The 15000-nt window shown below is 41.0% G+C and overlaps 3 protein-coding genes across 3 annotated transcripts; 2 read left to right on the top strand and 1 right to left on the bottom strand.

Moving 5' to 3' along the window:
- Positions 1–1098: 1098 nt before the first annotated feature.
- LOC115806862 (lysozyme g-like) lies at positions 1099–2585 on the bottom strand. The gene is made up of 5 exons (XM_030767722.1): positions 2523–2585; positions 2312–2395; positions 2024–2223; positions 1535–1673; positions 1099–1371 (listed from the first exon to the last, which is right to left on the bottom strand). Exons 1-5 carry the CDS (start codon positions 2524–2526, stop codon positions 1238–1240), a joined length of 561 nt encoding a protein of 186 aa, XP_030623582.1. The 5' UTR covers positions 2527–2585; the 3' UTR covers positions 1099–1237.
- A 1248-nt stretch (positions 2586–3833) lies between these two features.
- Positions 3834–5349, top strand: LOC115807467 (lysozyme g). The gene is made up of 5 exons (XM_030768462.1): positions 3834–3898; positions 4026–4109; positions 4198–4397; positions 4748–4886; positions 5050–5349. The coding sequence occupies exons 1-5, from the start codon at positions 3895–3897 to the stop codon at positions 5181–5183; spliced, it is 561 nt and encodes a 186-aa protein (XP_030624322.1). The 5' UTR covers positions 3834–3894; the 3' UTR covers positions 5184–5349.
- Positions 5350–12380: 7031 nt separating this feature from the next.
- LOC115808800 (bryoporin-like) lies at positions 12381–13726 on the top strand. The gene is made up of 2 exons (XM_030770286.1): positions 12381–12484; positions 13300–13726. Exons 1-2 carry the CDS (start codon positions 12381–12383, stop codon positions 13724–13726), a joined length of 531 nt encoding a protein of 176 aa, XP_030626146.1.
- The last annotated feature ends 1274 nt before the right edge of the window (positions 13727–15000 follow it).

Below are 15000 nucleotides of genomic sequence, written 5' to 3'. Positions count from 1 at the left end.
TATTCATTCTGTTGTCCTACCCATTGGATGACATTCTGAGACATTTAGTGTAACAGGAACAATGACTTGTCATTACAATTCATTTTTATCAGATATGAATGATGTGCAAAGTTCACATTGGTTTGAATACTGATGGAAACTACAGACCCTCAACTGCTCCCTGGGCAAAGATAGTACAGGTAATCCTGTATGTGTGTGTGTGTGTGTGTGTGTGTATGTGTGTGTGTGTGTGTGTATGTGTGTCTGTGGGATATGCAATGTAATGTATCAAATGTCTGACATAAGCTGACAATATGAAAAAAGTAAAACTGAAACAAAACTGTTTATCAAATGGACAATGTATAAATTACAAGACTTCAGCAATCAATGAGAATAAATAGTCTTTCAGGTTCGTTTCTTAACTGTATTGATTTAAAATTAAAAAGAAAGGAAAAACTTATTTGTAACAGGATTCCTGCAATGCCCAGACTCTCACTACCTCCCTCTGGTGGTTACTGTTAGCTCTATTTTCAACAGTTTAGTCAGTGCTTTGTTTCCTTGGTTCAATCAGTTATTCAAAGATTACTTCCACCTGTTTTTATCAGTCTTGGTTTCTTTGGTGTATAAATACCTCTACCTTTTCTCTTTTCTTTGTGAAGTCTTGGTCTGACTTGACTGATACAGTGTCCCTCAAGTTAGGTTTGTACATTATCTTCAATTATGTGTTTATCCTGCCTTGTTCCTGTTTTCGTGTTCTTTTACCTCTCTTTCTTGTCTCACCCCGTATGAAATAAAACTTGGTCACCTACACAGACATCCGGTGACTCATCCAATATGCGACAGTTCAAAGCTACACCTCTAGTTACGTCTGTTCACAGAAATCTTTGTTGTTGTCATTTTCAGGCTAATGATTACAATGTTCTCTACGTTACTGTTGGACTCTAAAGATGGAGTCTAACAAACAATTCTGTTTTTGAAAAAAATGCCTTTGGACTTTTGTCAGAGATTGTGTTCTTTTTTTAAACCGTTTACATTATGATGCAGTTACAGAAATGATGACACTTTTACAATTCAAAAAATGAAATAACATCATTTTGTGAAATTCAGCCCTTTATTTAAATGTATTTTTTGTGGGGAATATATTAGTTGTCATGCATTTTGAAAGGGCTTAAATGGTCAAACATGCGCCCTGCTGACAGTTTCACAGTCATTAAAATAAACGGAAACATTTAAATGGTGAGAGACAGATTAGCTCAGTTTAAAAGCCATTCTGTTTGTACCACTGAGCTCTGGCCAAAACATCATTGGCATAATCTCCCCCAGTAGTGTTGATGTCCGTCTGCTCGTAGCTGGGCACTCTGCTCGCACCCATATTGTAAGCCGATAGTCCACCTTGAAGAAAAGACAGTGTAAGGTCACCTGGTGTTTCTGTAGCATGATCTCTGTGGTCTTGGGTTAGTTTTCAGACTCATTTTGAGAAATTATAGACACGGCCATTTAAGGAATTTGCAAGGATTTCCTGTTTTCTAAATGCTGTCCCATTCTGAGTTTGTACCTTTGAGTTGTTGCTCCTTGGACCAGTTGGGGAATTTTCTCTGAATTTCTTTGACTGAATCACACAGGATCTTGGTTCCTTGAGAGATGTGCTCCTCACTGTATGGTCCTCCTCTGGGCGTGTGCCAGCGCTTGTCAACCTGACCAAACAGTTGATTTTTAGGAAGATGTCAACATGAAACACATTCAACCTCTAAAATAAACTGGCAAAACTGAAATTAAAACTAAAAGTTAAAGTGAAACTAAAAGAGAGCCTGTATGTATCATACATGTTACTATATTTTAAGTGGACTTTTAGAATAAACGCTTCCACATACAGCAGTTTAATCAACATGTGAACTTTGTCAAAATATTTGAGCAGCTGTATTAAATTCAAACTTTGTGCTTCTTACATTGACACAGAAAAAGACAAAAACTAAGAGTGCACTGAAACTCTAGCTTAATGTACTCTAGCATCAAACTTTAAACTGCGTTCACCACACCCACAAACCTGCATTAGTCCATGGGCATTTCCATGGTCACCACAACCTCCCTTATCCAGGGCATTTCCAGCCCTTGACTCTCTAGAGATGATGCCGGCGATGACAGCCGGGTCCATCTGGTGATCCCGGGCAACCTTCGTGATGGTCGACTTATATTTGTTCATTCTTGATAAGTCAGTGGCAGCCAGCGCATGGGAAGCCCTCTCCCCTTTGACAATGTTATCCAGAAATGATTACTAATGAAAAGGTGTCTTTGAGACATGGAATGGCTATTGGAAAGAGATGGAGTGACATACCCTGTAGCGGTTGGCCATCCTGTCGACCAGTCTGTTCTGAAGCCCCAGTCGTGGGGATCCTCATCACGTCTCCATATATACAAGCTGGAACAGACATGTACAGTGTAAAGAAAGAAACCAGTTCAAACAGAACAGTGAGAGTGGAATAGGAATGTCATTTTAAATTTGAAAAGTTCTTAAACACTTCACAGCCGAATGTAGAGCCACTGACCCATTGTGTTTCTTCAGAGCTCCACACTCGCTGGACTATCAGAGAGAACTGTGTGTGCAGCCAGTCAGAGGAACTCTTTTAGCAAAAAATGAGAGTGATATGGTCTGTTCCTTCCTTTATAGCTCACAGTGCAGACGCAACAAAATGGGAGGGGGGGGGGGGGGGGGGGGGGATTTCTGCCACAGGGCACAAACTGTCAAATCTGAGCACACGCTGTACTTTAAACCAAAAGTGAAACCAAAATGAATCCAGAGAATGTTTCTGTTTCTGTTTCCTCTAAATCCTCTACTTCTCTCTCTACTGTTCTAATTTTCAACTGTCATCCCCACTGCCCTCTCCAAGGTTGTTTCCATACCACTCATATTGCTTAACTGTTATCTAGTCTACACCAGTGAAATGGCACTGAGAGTCACATGATGTTTGTGCAGCAGGATCCCTCCATTTATGGGTCAGTTTTCAGTTTTATAATGATGAGTATAACACAAACACTACTGAAAGCTGTTCTTAGGGTCAGAGAACACGTACAATACAGACAGTACCTGTAATCGCGGTGGGGGCGCGGCGTGGGGGGGCGGGGTGTCCTGTTATTTACAAATAACAAATTTTTAAACAAATATTTTAACAGAGAAAATTGTCTTGATGCAGGCGAACTTGGACGGGTCCTGTCCATTGCACATGCATGTGATCAGTGTTTCATTCACTGTACATTCAGATTTCATTTTCATTCACCTGAAAAACTGTGCAGGAAAGTCAAAATGCGAGCAGTTGTCTATTAAAACTGATAATGCTGATGTATAAAATTAATATCAGATAACACCCCACCCCGTGCCCCCACCGCGGTTACAGGTACTGCCTGTATTGTACATGTTCTCTGACCCTAAGAACAGCTTTCAGTAGTGTTTGTGTTATACTCATCATTATAAAGCTGAAAACTGACCCATGAATGGAGGGATCCTGCTGCACAAACATCATGTGACTCTCAGTGCCATTTCACTGGTGCAGACTAGATAACAGTTAAGCAATATGAGTGGTATGGAAACAACCTTGGAGAGGGCAGTGGGGATGACAGTTGAAAATTAGAACAGTAGAGAGAGAAGTAGAGGATTTAGAGGAAACAGAAACAGAAACATTCTCTGGATTCATTTTGGTTTCACTTTTGGTTTAAAGTACAGCGTGTGCTCAGATTTGACAGTTTGTGCCCTGTGGCAGAAATCCCCCCCCCCCCCTCCCATTTTGCTGGGTCTGCACTGCGAGTTATAAAGGAAGGAACAGACCATATCACTCTCATTTTTTGCTAAAAGAGTTCCTCTGACTGGCAGCACACACAGTTCTCTCTGATAGTCCAGCGAGTGTGGAGCTCTGAAGAAACACAATGGGTCAGTGGCTCTACATTCGGCTGTGAAGTGTTTAAGAACTTTTCAAATTTAAAATGACATTCCTATTCCACTCTCACTGTTCTGTTTGAACTGGTTTCTTTTTGTACACTGTACATGTTTATTCTAGCTTGTATATATGGAGACGTGACGAGGATCCACACGACTGGGGCTTCGAAAGAGACTGGTCGACAGGACGGCCAACCGCTACAGGGTATGTCACTCCATCTCTTTCCAATAGCCATTCCATGTCTCATAGACACCTTTTCATTAGTAATCATTTCTGGATAACATTGTCAAAGGGGAGAAGGCTTCCCACGCACTGGCTGCCACTGACTTATCAAGAATGAACAAATATAAGTCGACCATCACGAAGGTTGCCCGGGATCACCAGATGGACCCGGCTGTCGTCGCCGGCATCATCTCTAGAGAGTCAAGGGCTGGAAATGCCCTGGATAAGGGAGGTTGTGGTGACCATGGAAATGCCCATGGACTAATGCAGGTTTGTGGGTGTGGTGAACGCAGTTTAAAGTTTGATGCTAGAGTACATTAAGCTAGAGTTTCAGTGCACTCTTAGTTTTTGTCTTTTTCTGTGTCAATGTAAGAAGCACAAAGTTTGAATTTAATACAGCTGCTCAAATATTTTGACAAAGTTCACATGTTGATTAAACTGCTGTATGTGGAAGCGTTTATTCTAAAAGTCCACTTAAAATATAGTAACATGTATGATACATACAGGCTCTCTTTTAGTTTCACTTTAACTTTTAGTTTTAATTTCAGTTTTGCCAGTTTATTTTAGAGGTTGAATGTGTTTCATGTTGACATCTTCCTAAAAATCAACTGTTTGGTCAGGTTGACAAGCGCTGGCACACGCCCAGAGGAGGACCATACAGTGAGGAGCACATCTCTCAAGGAACCAAGATCCTGTGTGATTCAGTCGAAGAAATTCAGAGAAAATTCCCCAACTGGTCCAAGGAGCAACAACTCAAAGGTACAAACTCAGAATGGGACAGCATTTAGAAAACAGGAAATCCTTGCAAATTCCTTAAATGGCCGTGTCTATAATTTCTCAAAATGAGTCTGAAAACTAACCCAAGACTGCAGAGATCATGCTACAGAAACATCAGGTGACTTTACACTGTTGTTTCTTCAAGGTGGACTATCGGCTTACAATATGGGTGCGAGCAGAGTGCCCAGCTACGAGCAGACGGACATCAACACTACTGGGGGAGATTATGCCAATGATGTTTTGGCCAGAGCTCAGTGGTACAAACAGAATGGCTTTTAAACTGAGCTAATCTGTCTCTCACCATTTAAATGTTTCCGTTTATTTTAATGACTGTGAAACTGTCAGCAGGGCGCATGTCTGACCATTTAAGCCCTTTCAAAATGCATGATGACCAACATATTACCCACAAAAAATACACTTAAATAAAGGGCTGAATTTCACAAAATGATGTTATTTCATTTTCTGAGTTGTGAAAGTGTCATCATTTCTGTAACTGCATCATAATGTAAACGGTTTAAAAAAAGAACACAATCTCTGACAAAAGTCCAAAGGCATTTTTTTCAAAAACAGAATTGTTTGTTAGACTCCATCTTTAGAGTCCAACAGTAACGTAGAGAACATTGTAATCATTAGCCTGAAAATGACACCAACAAAGGTATCTGTGAACAGACGTAACTAGAGGTGTAGCTTTGAACTGTCGCATATTAGATGAGTCACCGGATGTCTGTGTAGGTGACCAAGTTTTATTTCATATGGGGTAAGACAGGAAAGAGAGGTACAAGAACATGAAAACAGGGACAAGGCAGGATAAACACAGGATTGAAGATGATGTACAAACCTAACTCTTGCGACACTGTATCACAGTCAGGTCAGACCAAGACTTCACAAAGAAAAGGCAGAGGCGTCTATACACCAAAGAAACCAAGACTGATAAACAAAAACAGGTGGAAGTAATCTTTGAATAACTGATTGAACCAAGGAAACAAAGCACTGACTAAATTGTTGAAAATAGAGCTAACAGTAACCACCAGAGGGAGGTAGTGAGAGTCTGAGCATCGCAGGAATCCTGTTACAAATAAGTTTTTCCTTTCTTTTTAATTTTAAATCAATACAGTTAAGAAATGAACCTGAGAGACTATTTATTCTCATTGATTGCAGAAGTCTTGTAATTTATACATTGTCCATTTGATAAACAGTCTCTGGTTTTGTTTCAGTTTTACTTTTTTCATGTTGTCAGCTTATGTCAGACATTTAGTACATCACATTGCATATCACACACACACACACACACACACACACACACACACACACACACACTCAGGATTACCTTTAAATTCATCATTTAAAGGTAATCCAGGCTGCAGCGCCCAGGGAGCAGTTGAGGGTCTGTAGTTTCCATCAGTATTCAAACCAATGTGAACTTTGCACATCATTCCTATCTGATAAAAATGAATTGTAATGACAAGTCATTGTTCCTGTTACACTAAATGTCTCAGAATGTCATCCAATGGGTAGGACAACAGAATGAATAATCATCTTTATTCTGCTCTTTTAGAAGTTTATGCCAATCTTCTTTCTTTCTTTTAGTTTTTTTTCTTCCTGATGCAGTGTCTGCTGCCAAGAATCTGAGCAGCCTGATATGCAATTTTAAAATGGTAAAGAATTTCATTCACAATGACTAATGACAAAAAGTGTCCAAAATGTCACCTTAGTCATAGCTCTCCCTCCACTGCTCATGGTGGCTCGGATTTCCACTGCTCGTCCCTCAGACATGACTCCAGAATCCTCGGCCTTGACGCGGGTGAATCTGCACAGCTCCTCTCCAGTTGAACAGTGTTTCATCGCGTTGCCGGGTTGGTTGGAATATGCCTACTGCCAGCCGGTTGTCAAAGAGCACAGGGACGCAGAACATGATGGCAAGCTGATTGTAACAATGGTGATTCTGTGTGCTGTGCACTTTGTAGGTCAACACTCCCTCTACCCTTATGGGTGCTCCTACCTCCTTCGAGAAAGCACACATGCAAACACGTTTCTGAGGAGGTATGGGAAGGGACTCCTTGTTCTCACGCAGCCTTTGACACAATAGACCATACAATACTGTTAGACAGACTGGAAAACTGGGTTGGACTTTCTGGCTCAGCCCTAAACTGGTTCAAGTCCTATCTGCAGGACAGGGACTATGTTGTCTCCATCGGCAACTATGCATCAGAATGAATCAACAAGACTTGTGGAGTTCCTCAAGGTTTAATCCTCGGGCCTCCTTTATTTAAGCTGTATATGCTACCGTTAAGCACAATTATGCATAATGACAAAATTTCTTACGATAATTATGCAGATGACACCCAACTCTACATAGCTCTCACCAAATGACTACGGTCTCATAGATTCGCTGCTCCAGTGCATTGAAGAGATCAATGATTGGATGTACCTAAATTTCCTTCAGTTGAATCAAGACGAAACTGAGATAATTGTCTTTGGCACCCACAAAGAAAGGCTGAAAGTTACTGCTCACCTTGAGAATGTCTCTCTTCACACTAAAATCCAGGCAAAAAATCTAGGTGTAATTATGGACTCAGATTTTAGTTTTAATAGCCACATCAACTTTATAACAAAATCAGCTTATTATCATCTTAAAAATATAGCAAGAATTAGAGGATTTATCCCCAAACAAGATCTAGGAAAGCTAATCCATGTCTTTATCTCTGGCAGGTTGGATTACTGCAATGGTCTTTTTCCAGGGCTACAGAAAGAGAGCTTCAGCTTATCCAAAACGCTGCTGCTAGAGTTCTAACCAAAACCAAGCAAGCTGAGCACATTACACCAATTCTCAGGTCTCTGCATTGGCTCCCAGTTAGTTAAAGAACTGACTTTAAAATTTGTTTGGTTTACAAATCGCTCACTGGTTTAGGACCAAAATACATCTCTGACTTGTTCTCACCATATGAACCCCCTAGACCCCTTAGGTGATCAGGGACTGGTCAGTTAACTATTCCCAAGGTTAGAACTAAACATGGTGGGGCAGCATTTAGTTACTATGCTGCACATAGCTGGAACAAACTTCCACAGGACCCCCACTCTGACCACTTTTAAATCCAGATTTGTGTTTTTATGTGCCTGTCTGTCCTTTTGCTTGTTGTTGTTGTTGTTATGTCTCATCATTCCTCTATCTGCAGGTCTGTCCTGTCTGTCCTGTCCGTCTGTCTGTCTATCTAGGAATTATGAGGGAGGTGGGGTGGATGGGTGGGTTGGGGAGCGACTTCACTGAACGTACTGAATTTGCACTTGTTTAAAATAAATAAATAAAGTTGTCCTCCGAAGAGGGTGGGTGGTGGAGGGCCAAAAAAAAAAATCCAGACTTAAAACTTTTTTGCTCTGCACTGCCTATACACCTTGACTTTTATTCCTTTTATGAATTCTCTTGATTGTCCATTTTAACTCTTTTTTTATTCCCCCATATACACTGTATTATCATCTTTTATTTGCTTTTACTTATTTTACTCTTTATTTATTCATTTTTTTAACCCACTGTTTTTATTCTGCACTGCCTGACCTGTATTCCTTTTATGAGTCATCTTACCTCTCAATTTCAATTCTTTGTTCCTTTTTCCCGCATACACTGTATTATCTCTTTTTATTTGCTTATTTATTTATTGCTTTTATTTATCTTAGTTTGTACTCTTTGTCTAATGTTTTATTTGCCTGTGCGAAGAACATTGAATGGCCTTGTGCCTGAAATGCGTTACATAAATAAACTTGCCTTGCCTTGTCTTGCCTCTGTGTTCTCTTGTATATTCACCTTAATTTTAATCTGTACATTTCTTTATGTGTCTCTATTTACAGAACCTGTGTCATATAAGCATCTGTTTTATAAACTATATTTACTGCCATAGAGCACAATCCTCAGTCTGAGTTGTATGAAGTCAAATCTGTGGTTATTTGTACCGACTGCATGTTTTTAGCGTGTTGTATGTTTGACTATTGGATAATGCTGTGCAGCCTGTTATGATCTATTTGTTGTGGTGTTTTGTTGTTGTTAGTAGCCTTGAGAATTAATGTCGTGACCTAAAAAAGATTCAAATTCAAAAGTTAAAAGAAAACCTTTTTGCCTGAATGTTTGCCTCAGTTTGCCAAATTTGAAAGGACCTCTGTAACCGCTACCATAGCAACGGGCTGGTCACCCTAAGCGAATAATTCAATTACCCTCTCGGTAATCTTTTTTGCCTTGTCCCTGTCTCGAGGAAATTTCTCACTCCCTTCAAATGCATATCCTCCAATGTGTATTGCTTTGGTGCAGCCTTTGCCTGAGTTACCTGGGTGAACTCATTGTATTCTGTTGACTGTTTAATTTTTGGGTGCCGTCTCAATGCAACTACTGAACGCAACTCCGACCGCTTCGCGAAATGCCCGCATTACAAACATTACACGTGGCTACTGGACTGCTTTTGTTTCCTAATTTAAAATATTTCCACACTGCATAACCACAGTAACAGTGAGACAGACCCTGTGCACGTTATATACATCCACCACTAGGGGCCAGTGTTGTACAACAGCAGTTTGCCACTATTTGAAAGAAAGAGAAAAACAGACTGTGGACATCTATGGCTGGACCTAAGGAACCTTGTTGAAGATAGTAATTAGTTATACTGGTTATAGTGGAGATATGATATTGTTTTTGACTCTCCCATTTTTTCTTCTTTACAAATGTTTTGTTTTATTTTAAAGTTCTGAACACAAGCAACACACAAAAGCATAAATGTATTACACTTTAAATCTTCTACGACAGTGTTGAATGTGATCAATTATGAGTGTAAAACACATTTGCAGTTCATTGGCTCTTGTTGTCATATCACAGCTATGCGGACGATACACACGTATAGGTGACTTTTTCACCAGACAACTGCAGCCCAATAGATACACTTTGTAATTGCTTGGAACAAATAAACAACTGGATGTGTCAGAATCTTCTCCAACTAAATAAAGAAAAAAACAGAAGTAATATTATATTTGGCAGCAAAGAGAAACACTCTGAGGTAGCCACTCAGCTTGAAGCTAAGGCTCTAAGTACCATATTAGAGCAATCCAAAAAACAACTTTTTATCATCTCAAGAATATTGTCAGAATCAAAGGCCTACTGTCCCAGCAAGACCTGGAAAAACTAGTCTGCTTTTAGCTTTAGCAGACTAGACTACTGTAAACGCCTCCGAACCAGACTTCCTAAAAAGACCATTAAACAATTACGACTTCTGCAAAATGTGGCAGCAAAACTAAAAAATCACAACCCATAACCCCCCCCCCCCCCCCCCCCCCCCACACACACACACACACACACACACACACACACACACATACACACACATATTGAAATGAGTTTTCTGGTATGTATTGATTGTCTCTGTACTTATGTTGCACCTATTGTCCACTAGATGGCATATTACACATTGTCAGTACTTGTCAGTTCTCAGTGCTCAGATTGTAGAGAATTTTGCGTAACAATTAGACTCACTGCTGTTTGAGATTTACAACCTGTGTGACACAGGAACAATGTGAGAAATGTATTCACCCAACAAGACTTTACACATCACCCCCCCAAACACACACACACATAACAACCAGAGCGGTACGTAGGAACACACACCACAAAGAGCAGCAAACACCAAACATGGATTCATTCATCTTTTTGATCACACACACCTCTCTCACTCCATACACACACAGACAGATTGTCTGCTTCTGTTTATCCATGCACATAACAGGGACTCTTAATCAACTAATTAATGTTGAGAATTTTTTCATTCCGACATAGTCAGGGTCATTAGATATACTGGTAATTGCAGCCTCCTTCTATAAAAAATTGTGAATATGAGTGAGAGGGTGTGTGCATATGTATGTGTGTGTGTGCATGTGTGTGTGTGTGTGTGCGTGTGCTTGTATCCATGTCTGTAAATGTGTGCTGTGCTGTGATTTTTTATTTAATACAAAGAGCGATGTGTGAGAGTGAGTCTGTGTTGGACAGAGATGTTAGAGGTGGTGGTTTAGTGGATGTAGTGTAAGCTGTGTTGGACAGAGATATTAGAGACGGTGGTTTAGTGGATGTATTGTAAGCTGTGTTGGACAGAGATGTTAGAGGTGGTGGTTTAGTGGATGTAGTGTAAGCTGTGTTGGACAGAGATATTAGAGACAGTGGTTTAGTGGATGTAGTGTAAGCTGTGTTGGACAGAGATGTTAGAGACGGTGGTTTAGTGGATGTAGTGTAAGCTGTGTTGGACAGAGATGTTAGAGACGGTGGTTTAGTGGATGTAGTGTAAGCTGTGTTGGAGAGAGATGTTAGAGACGGTGGTTTAGTGGATGTAGTGTGAGCTGTGTTGGACAGAGATGTTAGAGACGGTGGTTCAGAACACTGACACTGATTCAGATCCTGTCTAACCTGCTTCCAGATCCCCTGTTAATTACTGTACTCAACATATTTCACCACAGCCTGAAGTTTTTACATTAATGGAAAGGATACACTGATGAGTTGGAGCAGTGTATAATGCTGCTACTGTATAAAGGTGATTTTCCTTTTATAACAGACACATTTCACTTTACATAGAGAATCTTCTGATGAAATCTCATTTCCTTTTGCTATAATGAAACGATGAACCCCTGAAGCATGTATATGCACCCAGCATAAAATGCAGAGAATAAATGTCTAAAAAAAAAATGACTAAGCGGATTTTGTAAGTTCTAAGTGGATTTTGTAAGTTCTCTGGAAGTAAAAGTTCACTGCACCTGGCAATGTTCCAGACACGCCTTAGCTGCCTCTGTGTGTGTGTGTGTATGAGTGTGTTTGTGTGTGTGAGAGAGAGAAAGAGAGAGAGAGAGTGGGAGTGGTGAAAGACGTGTATGAGGAAATTTTCTCAGCGTGTGTGTGTGACATAGTGAGTACTGAAGCAGAGCAGCCTGTACCTGTGCAGGTAAGTTTTCTCATCCCCTCTGAAATACACACACGGCAGATTTCCTTTCTACCTTTAGTCATTTCTTTATTTGTTTATTTTTCCTTGTTCATTCATCTTCTTAAAACATGCATTTTTATTTAGGTTTTCTTTTCTCACAGTTTTGTGTATCGATGACTCGACAGTCTGTGTTTAACTCTGTCAGCCTGTTGCTGCAGTAAAACCTGTTCCTTAATATTTCATTTACATTAAACTTATTTCTTAACATTTTATTTTATCAGTAAACTTACTCATTAAACATTTCATTTGCAGGAAGTTTTACTCAATAACCTGCACAGTTTACAGTATCTGTGTATGTATGTGTGTGTGTATGTGTGTGTATACATGTGAATCTGTGTGCGCGTGTGTTCACTTGCTTACGGCTATGTGCATGCATCTCTCTCTCTCTCTCTCTCTCTCTCTCTCTCTCTTATTCTCCGTCTCTCATTCCCACTGTGTCTCAGCAGAGAGACAGAGACAGACAGAACTCAGTGAACCAGCCACCATGCCAGAGACAGCCGAACTCGCCTCCGCTGCCATGACCACCAACCGTAACTGCACGGTGGAAATAACCAACCTCAGCACTGTCTACTGCCTCATCAACCCCAAGTAAGACCAAACTCAGCCTTCCAAATGTACTCATCCAGTCCAGTCTAATCTAGACCTCTCAAATCTAGTCCTGTCTCAGGTTATGGAGTCAGGCATGGGATACAGAGCGATGCTGTGATCATTCGTATGCCTGCACACATTTAAAGCTTATGCAGTCCATGGAGCTGTTTTCACATGAAGTGATACACTGTCTGTAATATTGACAGTGGTGAAACAGGCAATCTACCCTTCTCTTTAGGAATTAATTGCACTTTTCCCGTCCGTCTGCCTACCTTTCCCGTCTGTCTGACTACTTTTCCCATGTGTCTGCCTACCTTTCCCATCTGTCTGTCTACCTTTTCCATCTGTCTGCCTACTTTTCCCGTCTGTCTGCCTACCTTTCCCGTCTGTCTGCCTACTTTTCCCGTCCGTCTGCCTACCTTTCCCGTGTGTCTGCCTACTTTTCCCGTCTGTCTGCCTGCCTTTTCTGTCTGCCTGCCTACCTTTCCCGTCCGTCTGCCTACCTTTCCCGTCTGTCTGCCTGCCTACTTTTCCCGTCTGTCTGCCTACCTTTCCCGTCTGCCTGCCTACCTTTCCCATCTGTCTACCTGCCTTTCCCGTCTGTCTGCCTACTTTTCCCGTCTGTCTGCCTACCTTTCCCGTCTGTCTGTCTACTTTCTTTTCTCTGCCTCTGGATGTCCACATCACTGATTTCCCTACAACCTTAAGGTTTCAGTCTCTTTGATGTGTCTCTCGACCTTTTTATACCACATTCCATCTATAAGAATTCAACTATATGTATATATATATATATATATATATATTTGTTCTTTTAGGGTTCATATGTCCAGTGGCTTCAATTTTAACCCTCCCCAGCCCACGGTGCGCACCACCAAAACCGAAGTCTGCTCTTTCACCAAGGACGACAACACCGCCACAGGGGCGGTGGGGGTGCTGACCTACGAGCTGTTTAACATGCAGTCCCGCAGCTGCAACGAGCAGGTCGCAGTCATGTTCTCCGTCCCGTTCGACTACAACTTCTACAAGAACTGGCTGGGGGTGGGTGTTTTCGAACACACCAAGCCGTGCAATGAAGCTCTGTTCAAACACATGTACAATTCAAAGGACTTCGGCGACTTTGCCCGAGAGGAGGCCAACGGTTCGGGTATCGTGCACAGAGCAAGGGCAGTGGACGTGAGAGCCACCATGAGTAATGTGGGCAGGGCCATCATTAAAGTGGAGATCTATGACAGAATGGGTTAGAGATTAAGAGCGTAATCCCAGACCGTTGTTTAGCATGGGAAACAGATTATGTCTGTAATCTGACAAAGTGATGTAAAAGAGATGTGTTCAGAGAGAAAGTGAATCCAAGTCTTTGCCCATTAGCTTTTCATGTTGTTCACCTGAAATGCTCTGTACAATCTGATACAAAAATAAATAAATAAATAAATGAAATTTAACACCTGACGCTGGTCTCTGACTGACATCTTGGTCATTTCTAAACTCGTGGTCGATTTTGTTATTTTCTGGTCGTTATAAAAACTTGTGAGCACATGGCAAATCTGGTTTTCTGCCGACATGATCAAAACAAATCCTGAAACACATGCCTTATGTGCCTTATCATTTACTGAAAACAGTTAAAAGTTTTAAAACAGAAATACATTTATAAAGTAAATTTCTGTATTGTGCATTAAGTGTGTGTGCGTGTGCGTGTGTGTGCGTGTGTGTGTGTGTGTGTGTGTGTGTGCGTGTGTGTGCGTGTGTGTGCGTGTGTGCACTTGCTTTTGATAACATAGGGGAACGTTTTACCGAAAGCACATTGTGCAACTGGGGACATCATGTTAAACTGGGGACATCATGTTAAACTGGGGACATCTTGTTAAACTGGGGTCAAAACCATTGTCCCCACTTGTAAAAAAAAAATGCATAGGCACTTTTTATTTAAATAAATAAATAAATAAATATTGCTGCTGTTGACAACCCTACAGCATGAAGTGTTACAGTTATACTTTTACTCTTCAATAAAGGGTCCCCAGGATCAAGCATACAAGGTTCTTTCTCTCTCTCTCTCTCTCTCTCTCTGTGTGTGTGTGTGTGTGTGTGTGTGTGTGTGTGTGTGTGTGTGTGTGTGTGAGAAAGTAAGGGCAAAGCAGAGAAAAAGAGTGTATTTTTGTGTCAATCAATCTGAGTTGTCAGTAAGGAGGTGTTAACCCTGTTTCTTATGTTTTCTTTTTGAAGCGTAACAGACATGAAGGGTGTGGTTGTCAGATACCCAAACCTGAATAGAGACAGACAGAGTGACTCACCTGAACAAATACTTCACAATAAACCCCCATTACACATACCTGACTTTCAACATCAAACTTCTGATCTGATAATGTATATCCTCTGCCCATCCCTCTCTCTCTCTCTCTCTCTCTCTCTCTCTGAGGGAAAGGCGGTGAGAGATTTCGGCAGAGGGAGGTGTGGCAGGGAGGAGAGGGAGGTGGTTATTCACTCTGTTCTCAGGTGTGAGAAGAAACTGTGTTTTATCGGTT

The sequence above is a fragment of the Chanos chanos genome, chromosome 3 (genome assembly GCF_902362185.1).
Source record: "Chanos chanos chromosome 3, fChaCha1.1, whole genome shotgun sequence".
Lineage (NCBI taxonomy): Eukaryota > Metazoa > Chordata > Actinopteri > Gonorynchiformes > Chanidae > Chanos > Chanos chanos.
The sequence above is the reverse complement of the archived record's forward strand: the minus strand, read 5'-3'. Positions and strand labels throughout refer to the sequence as shown.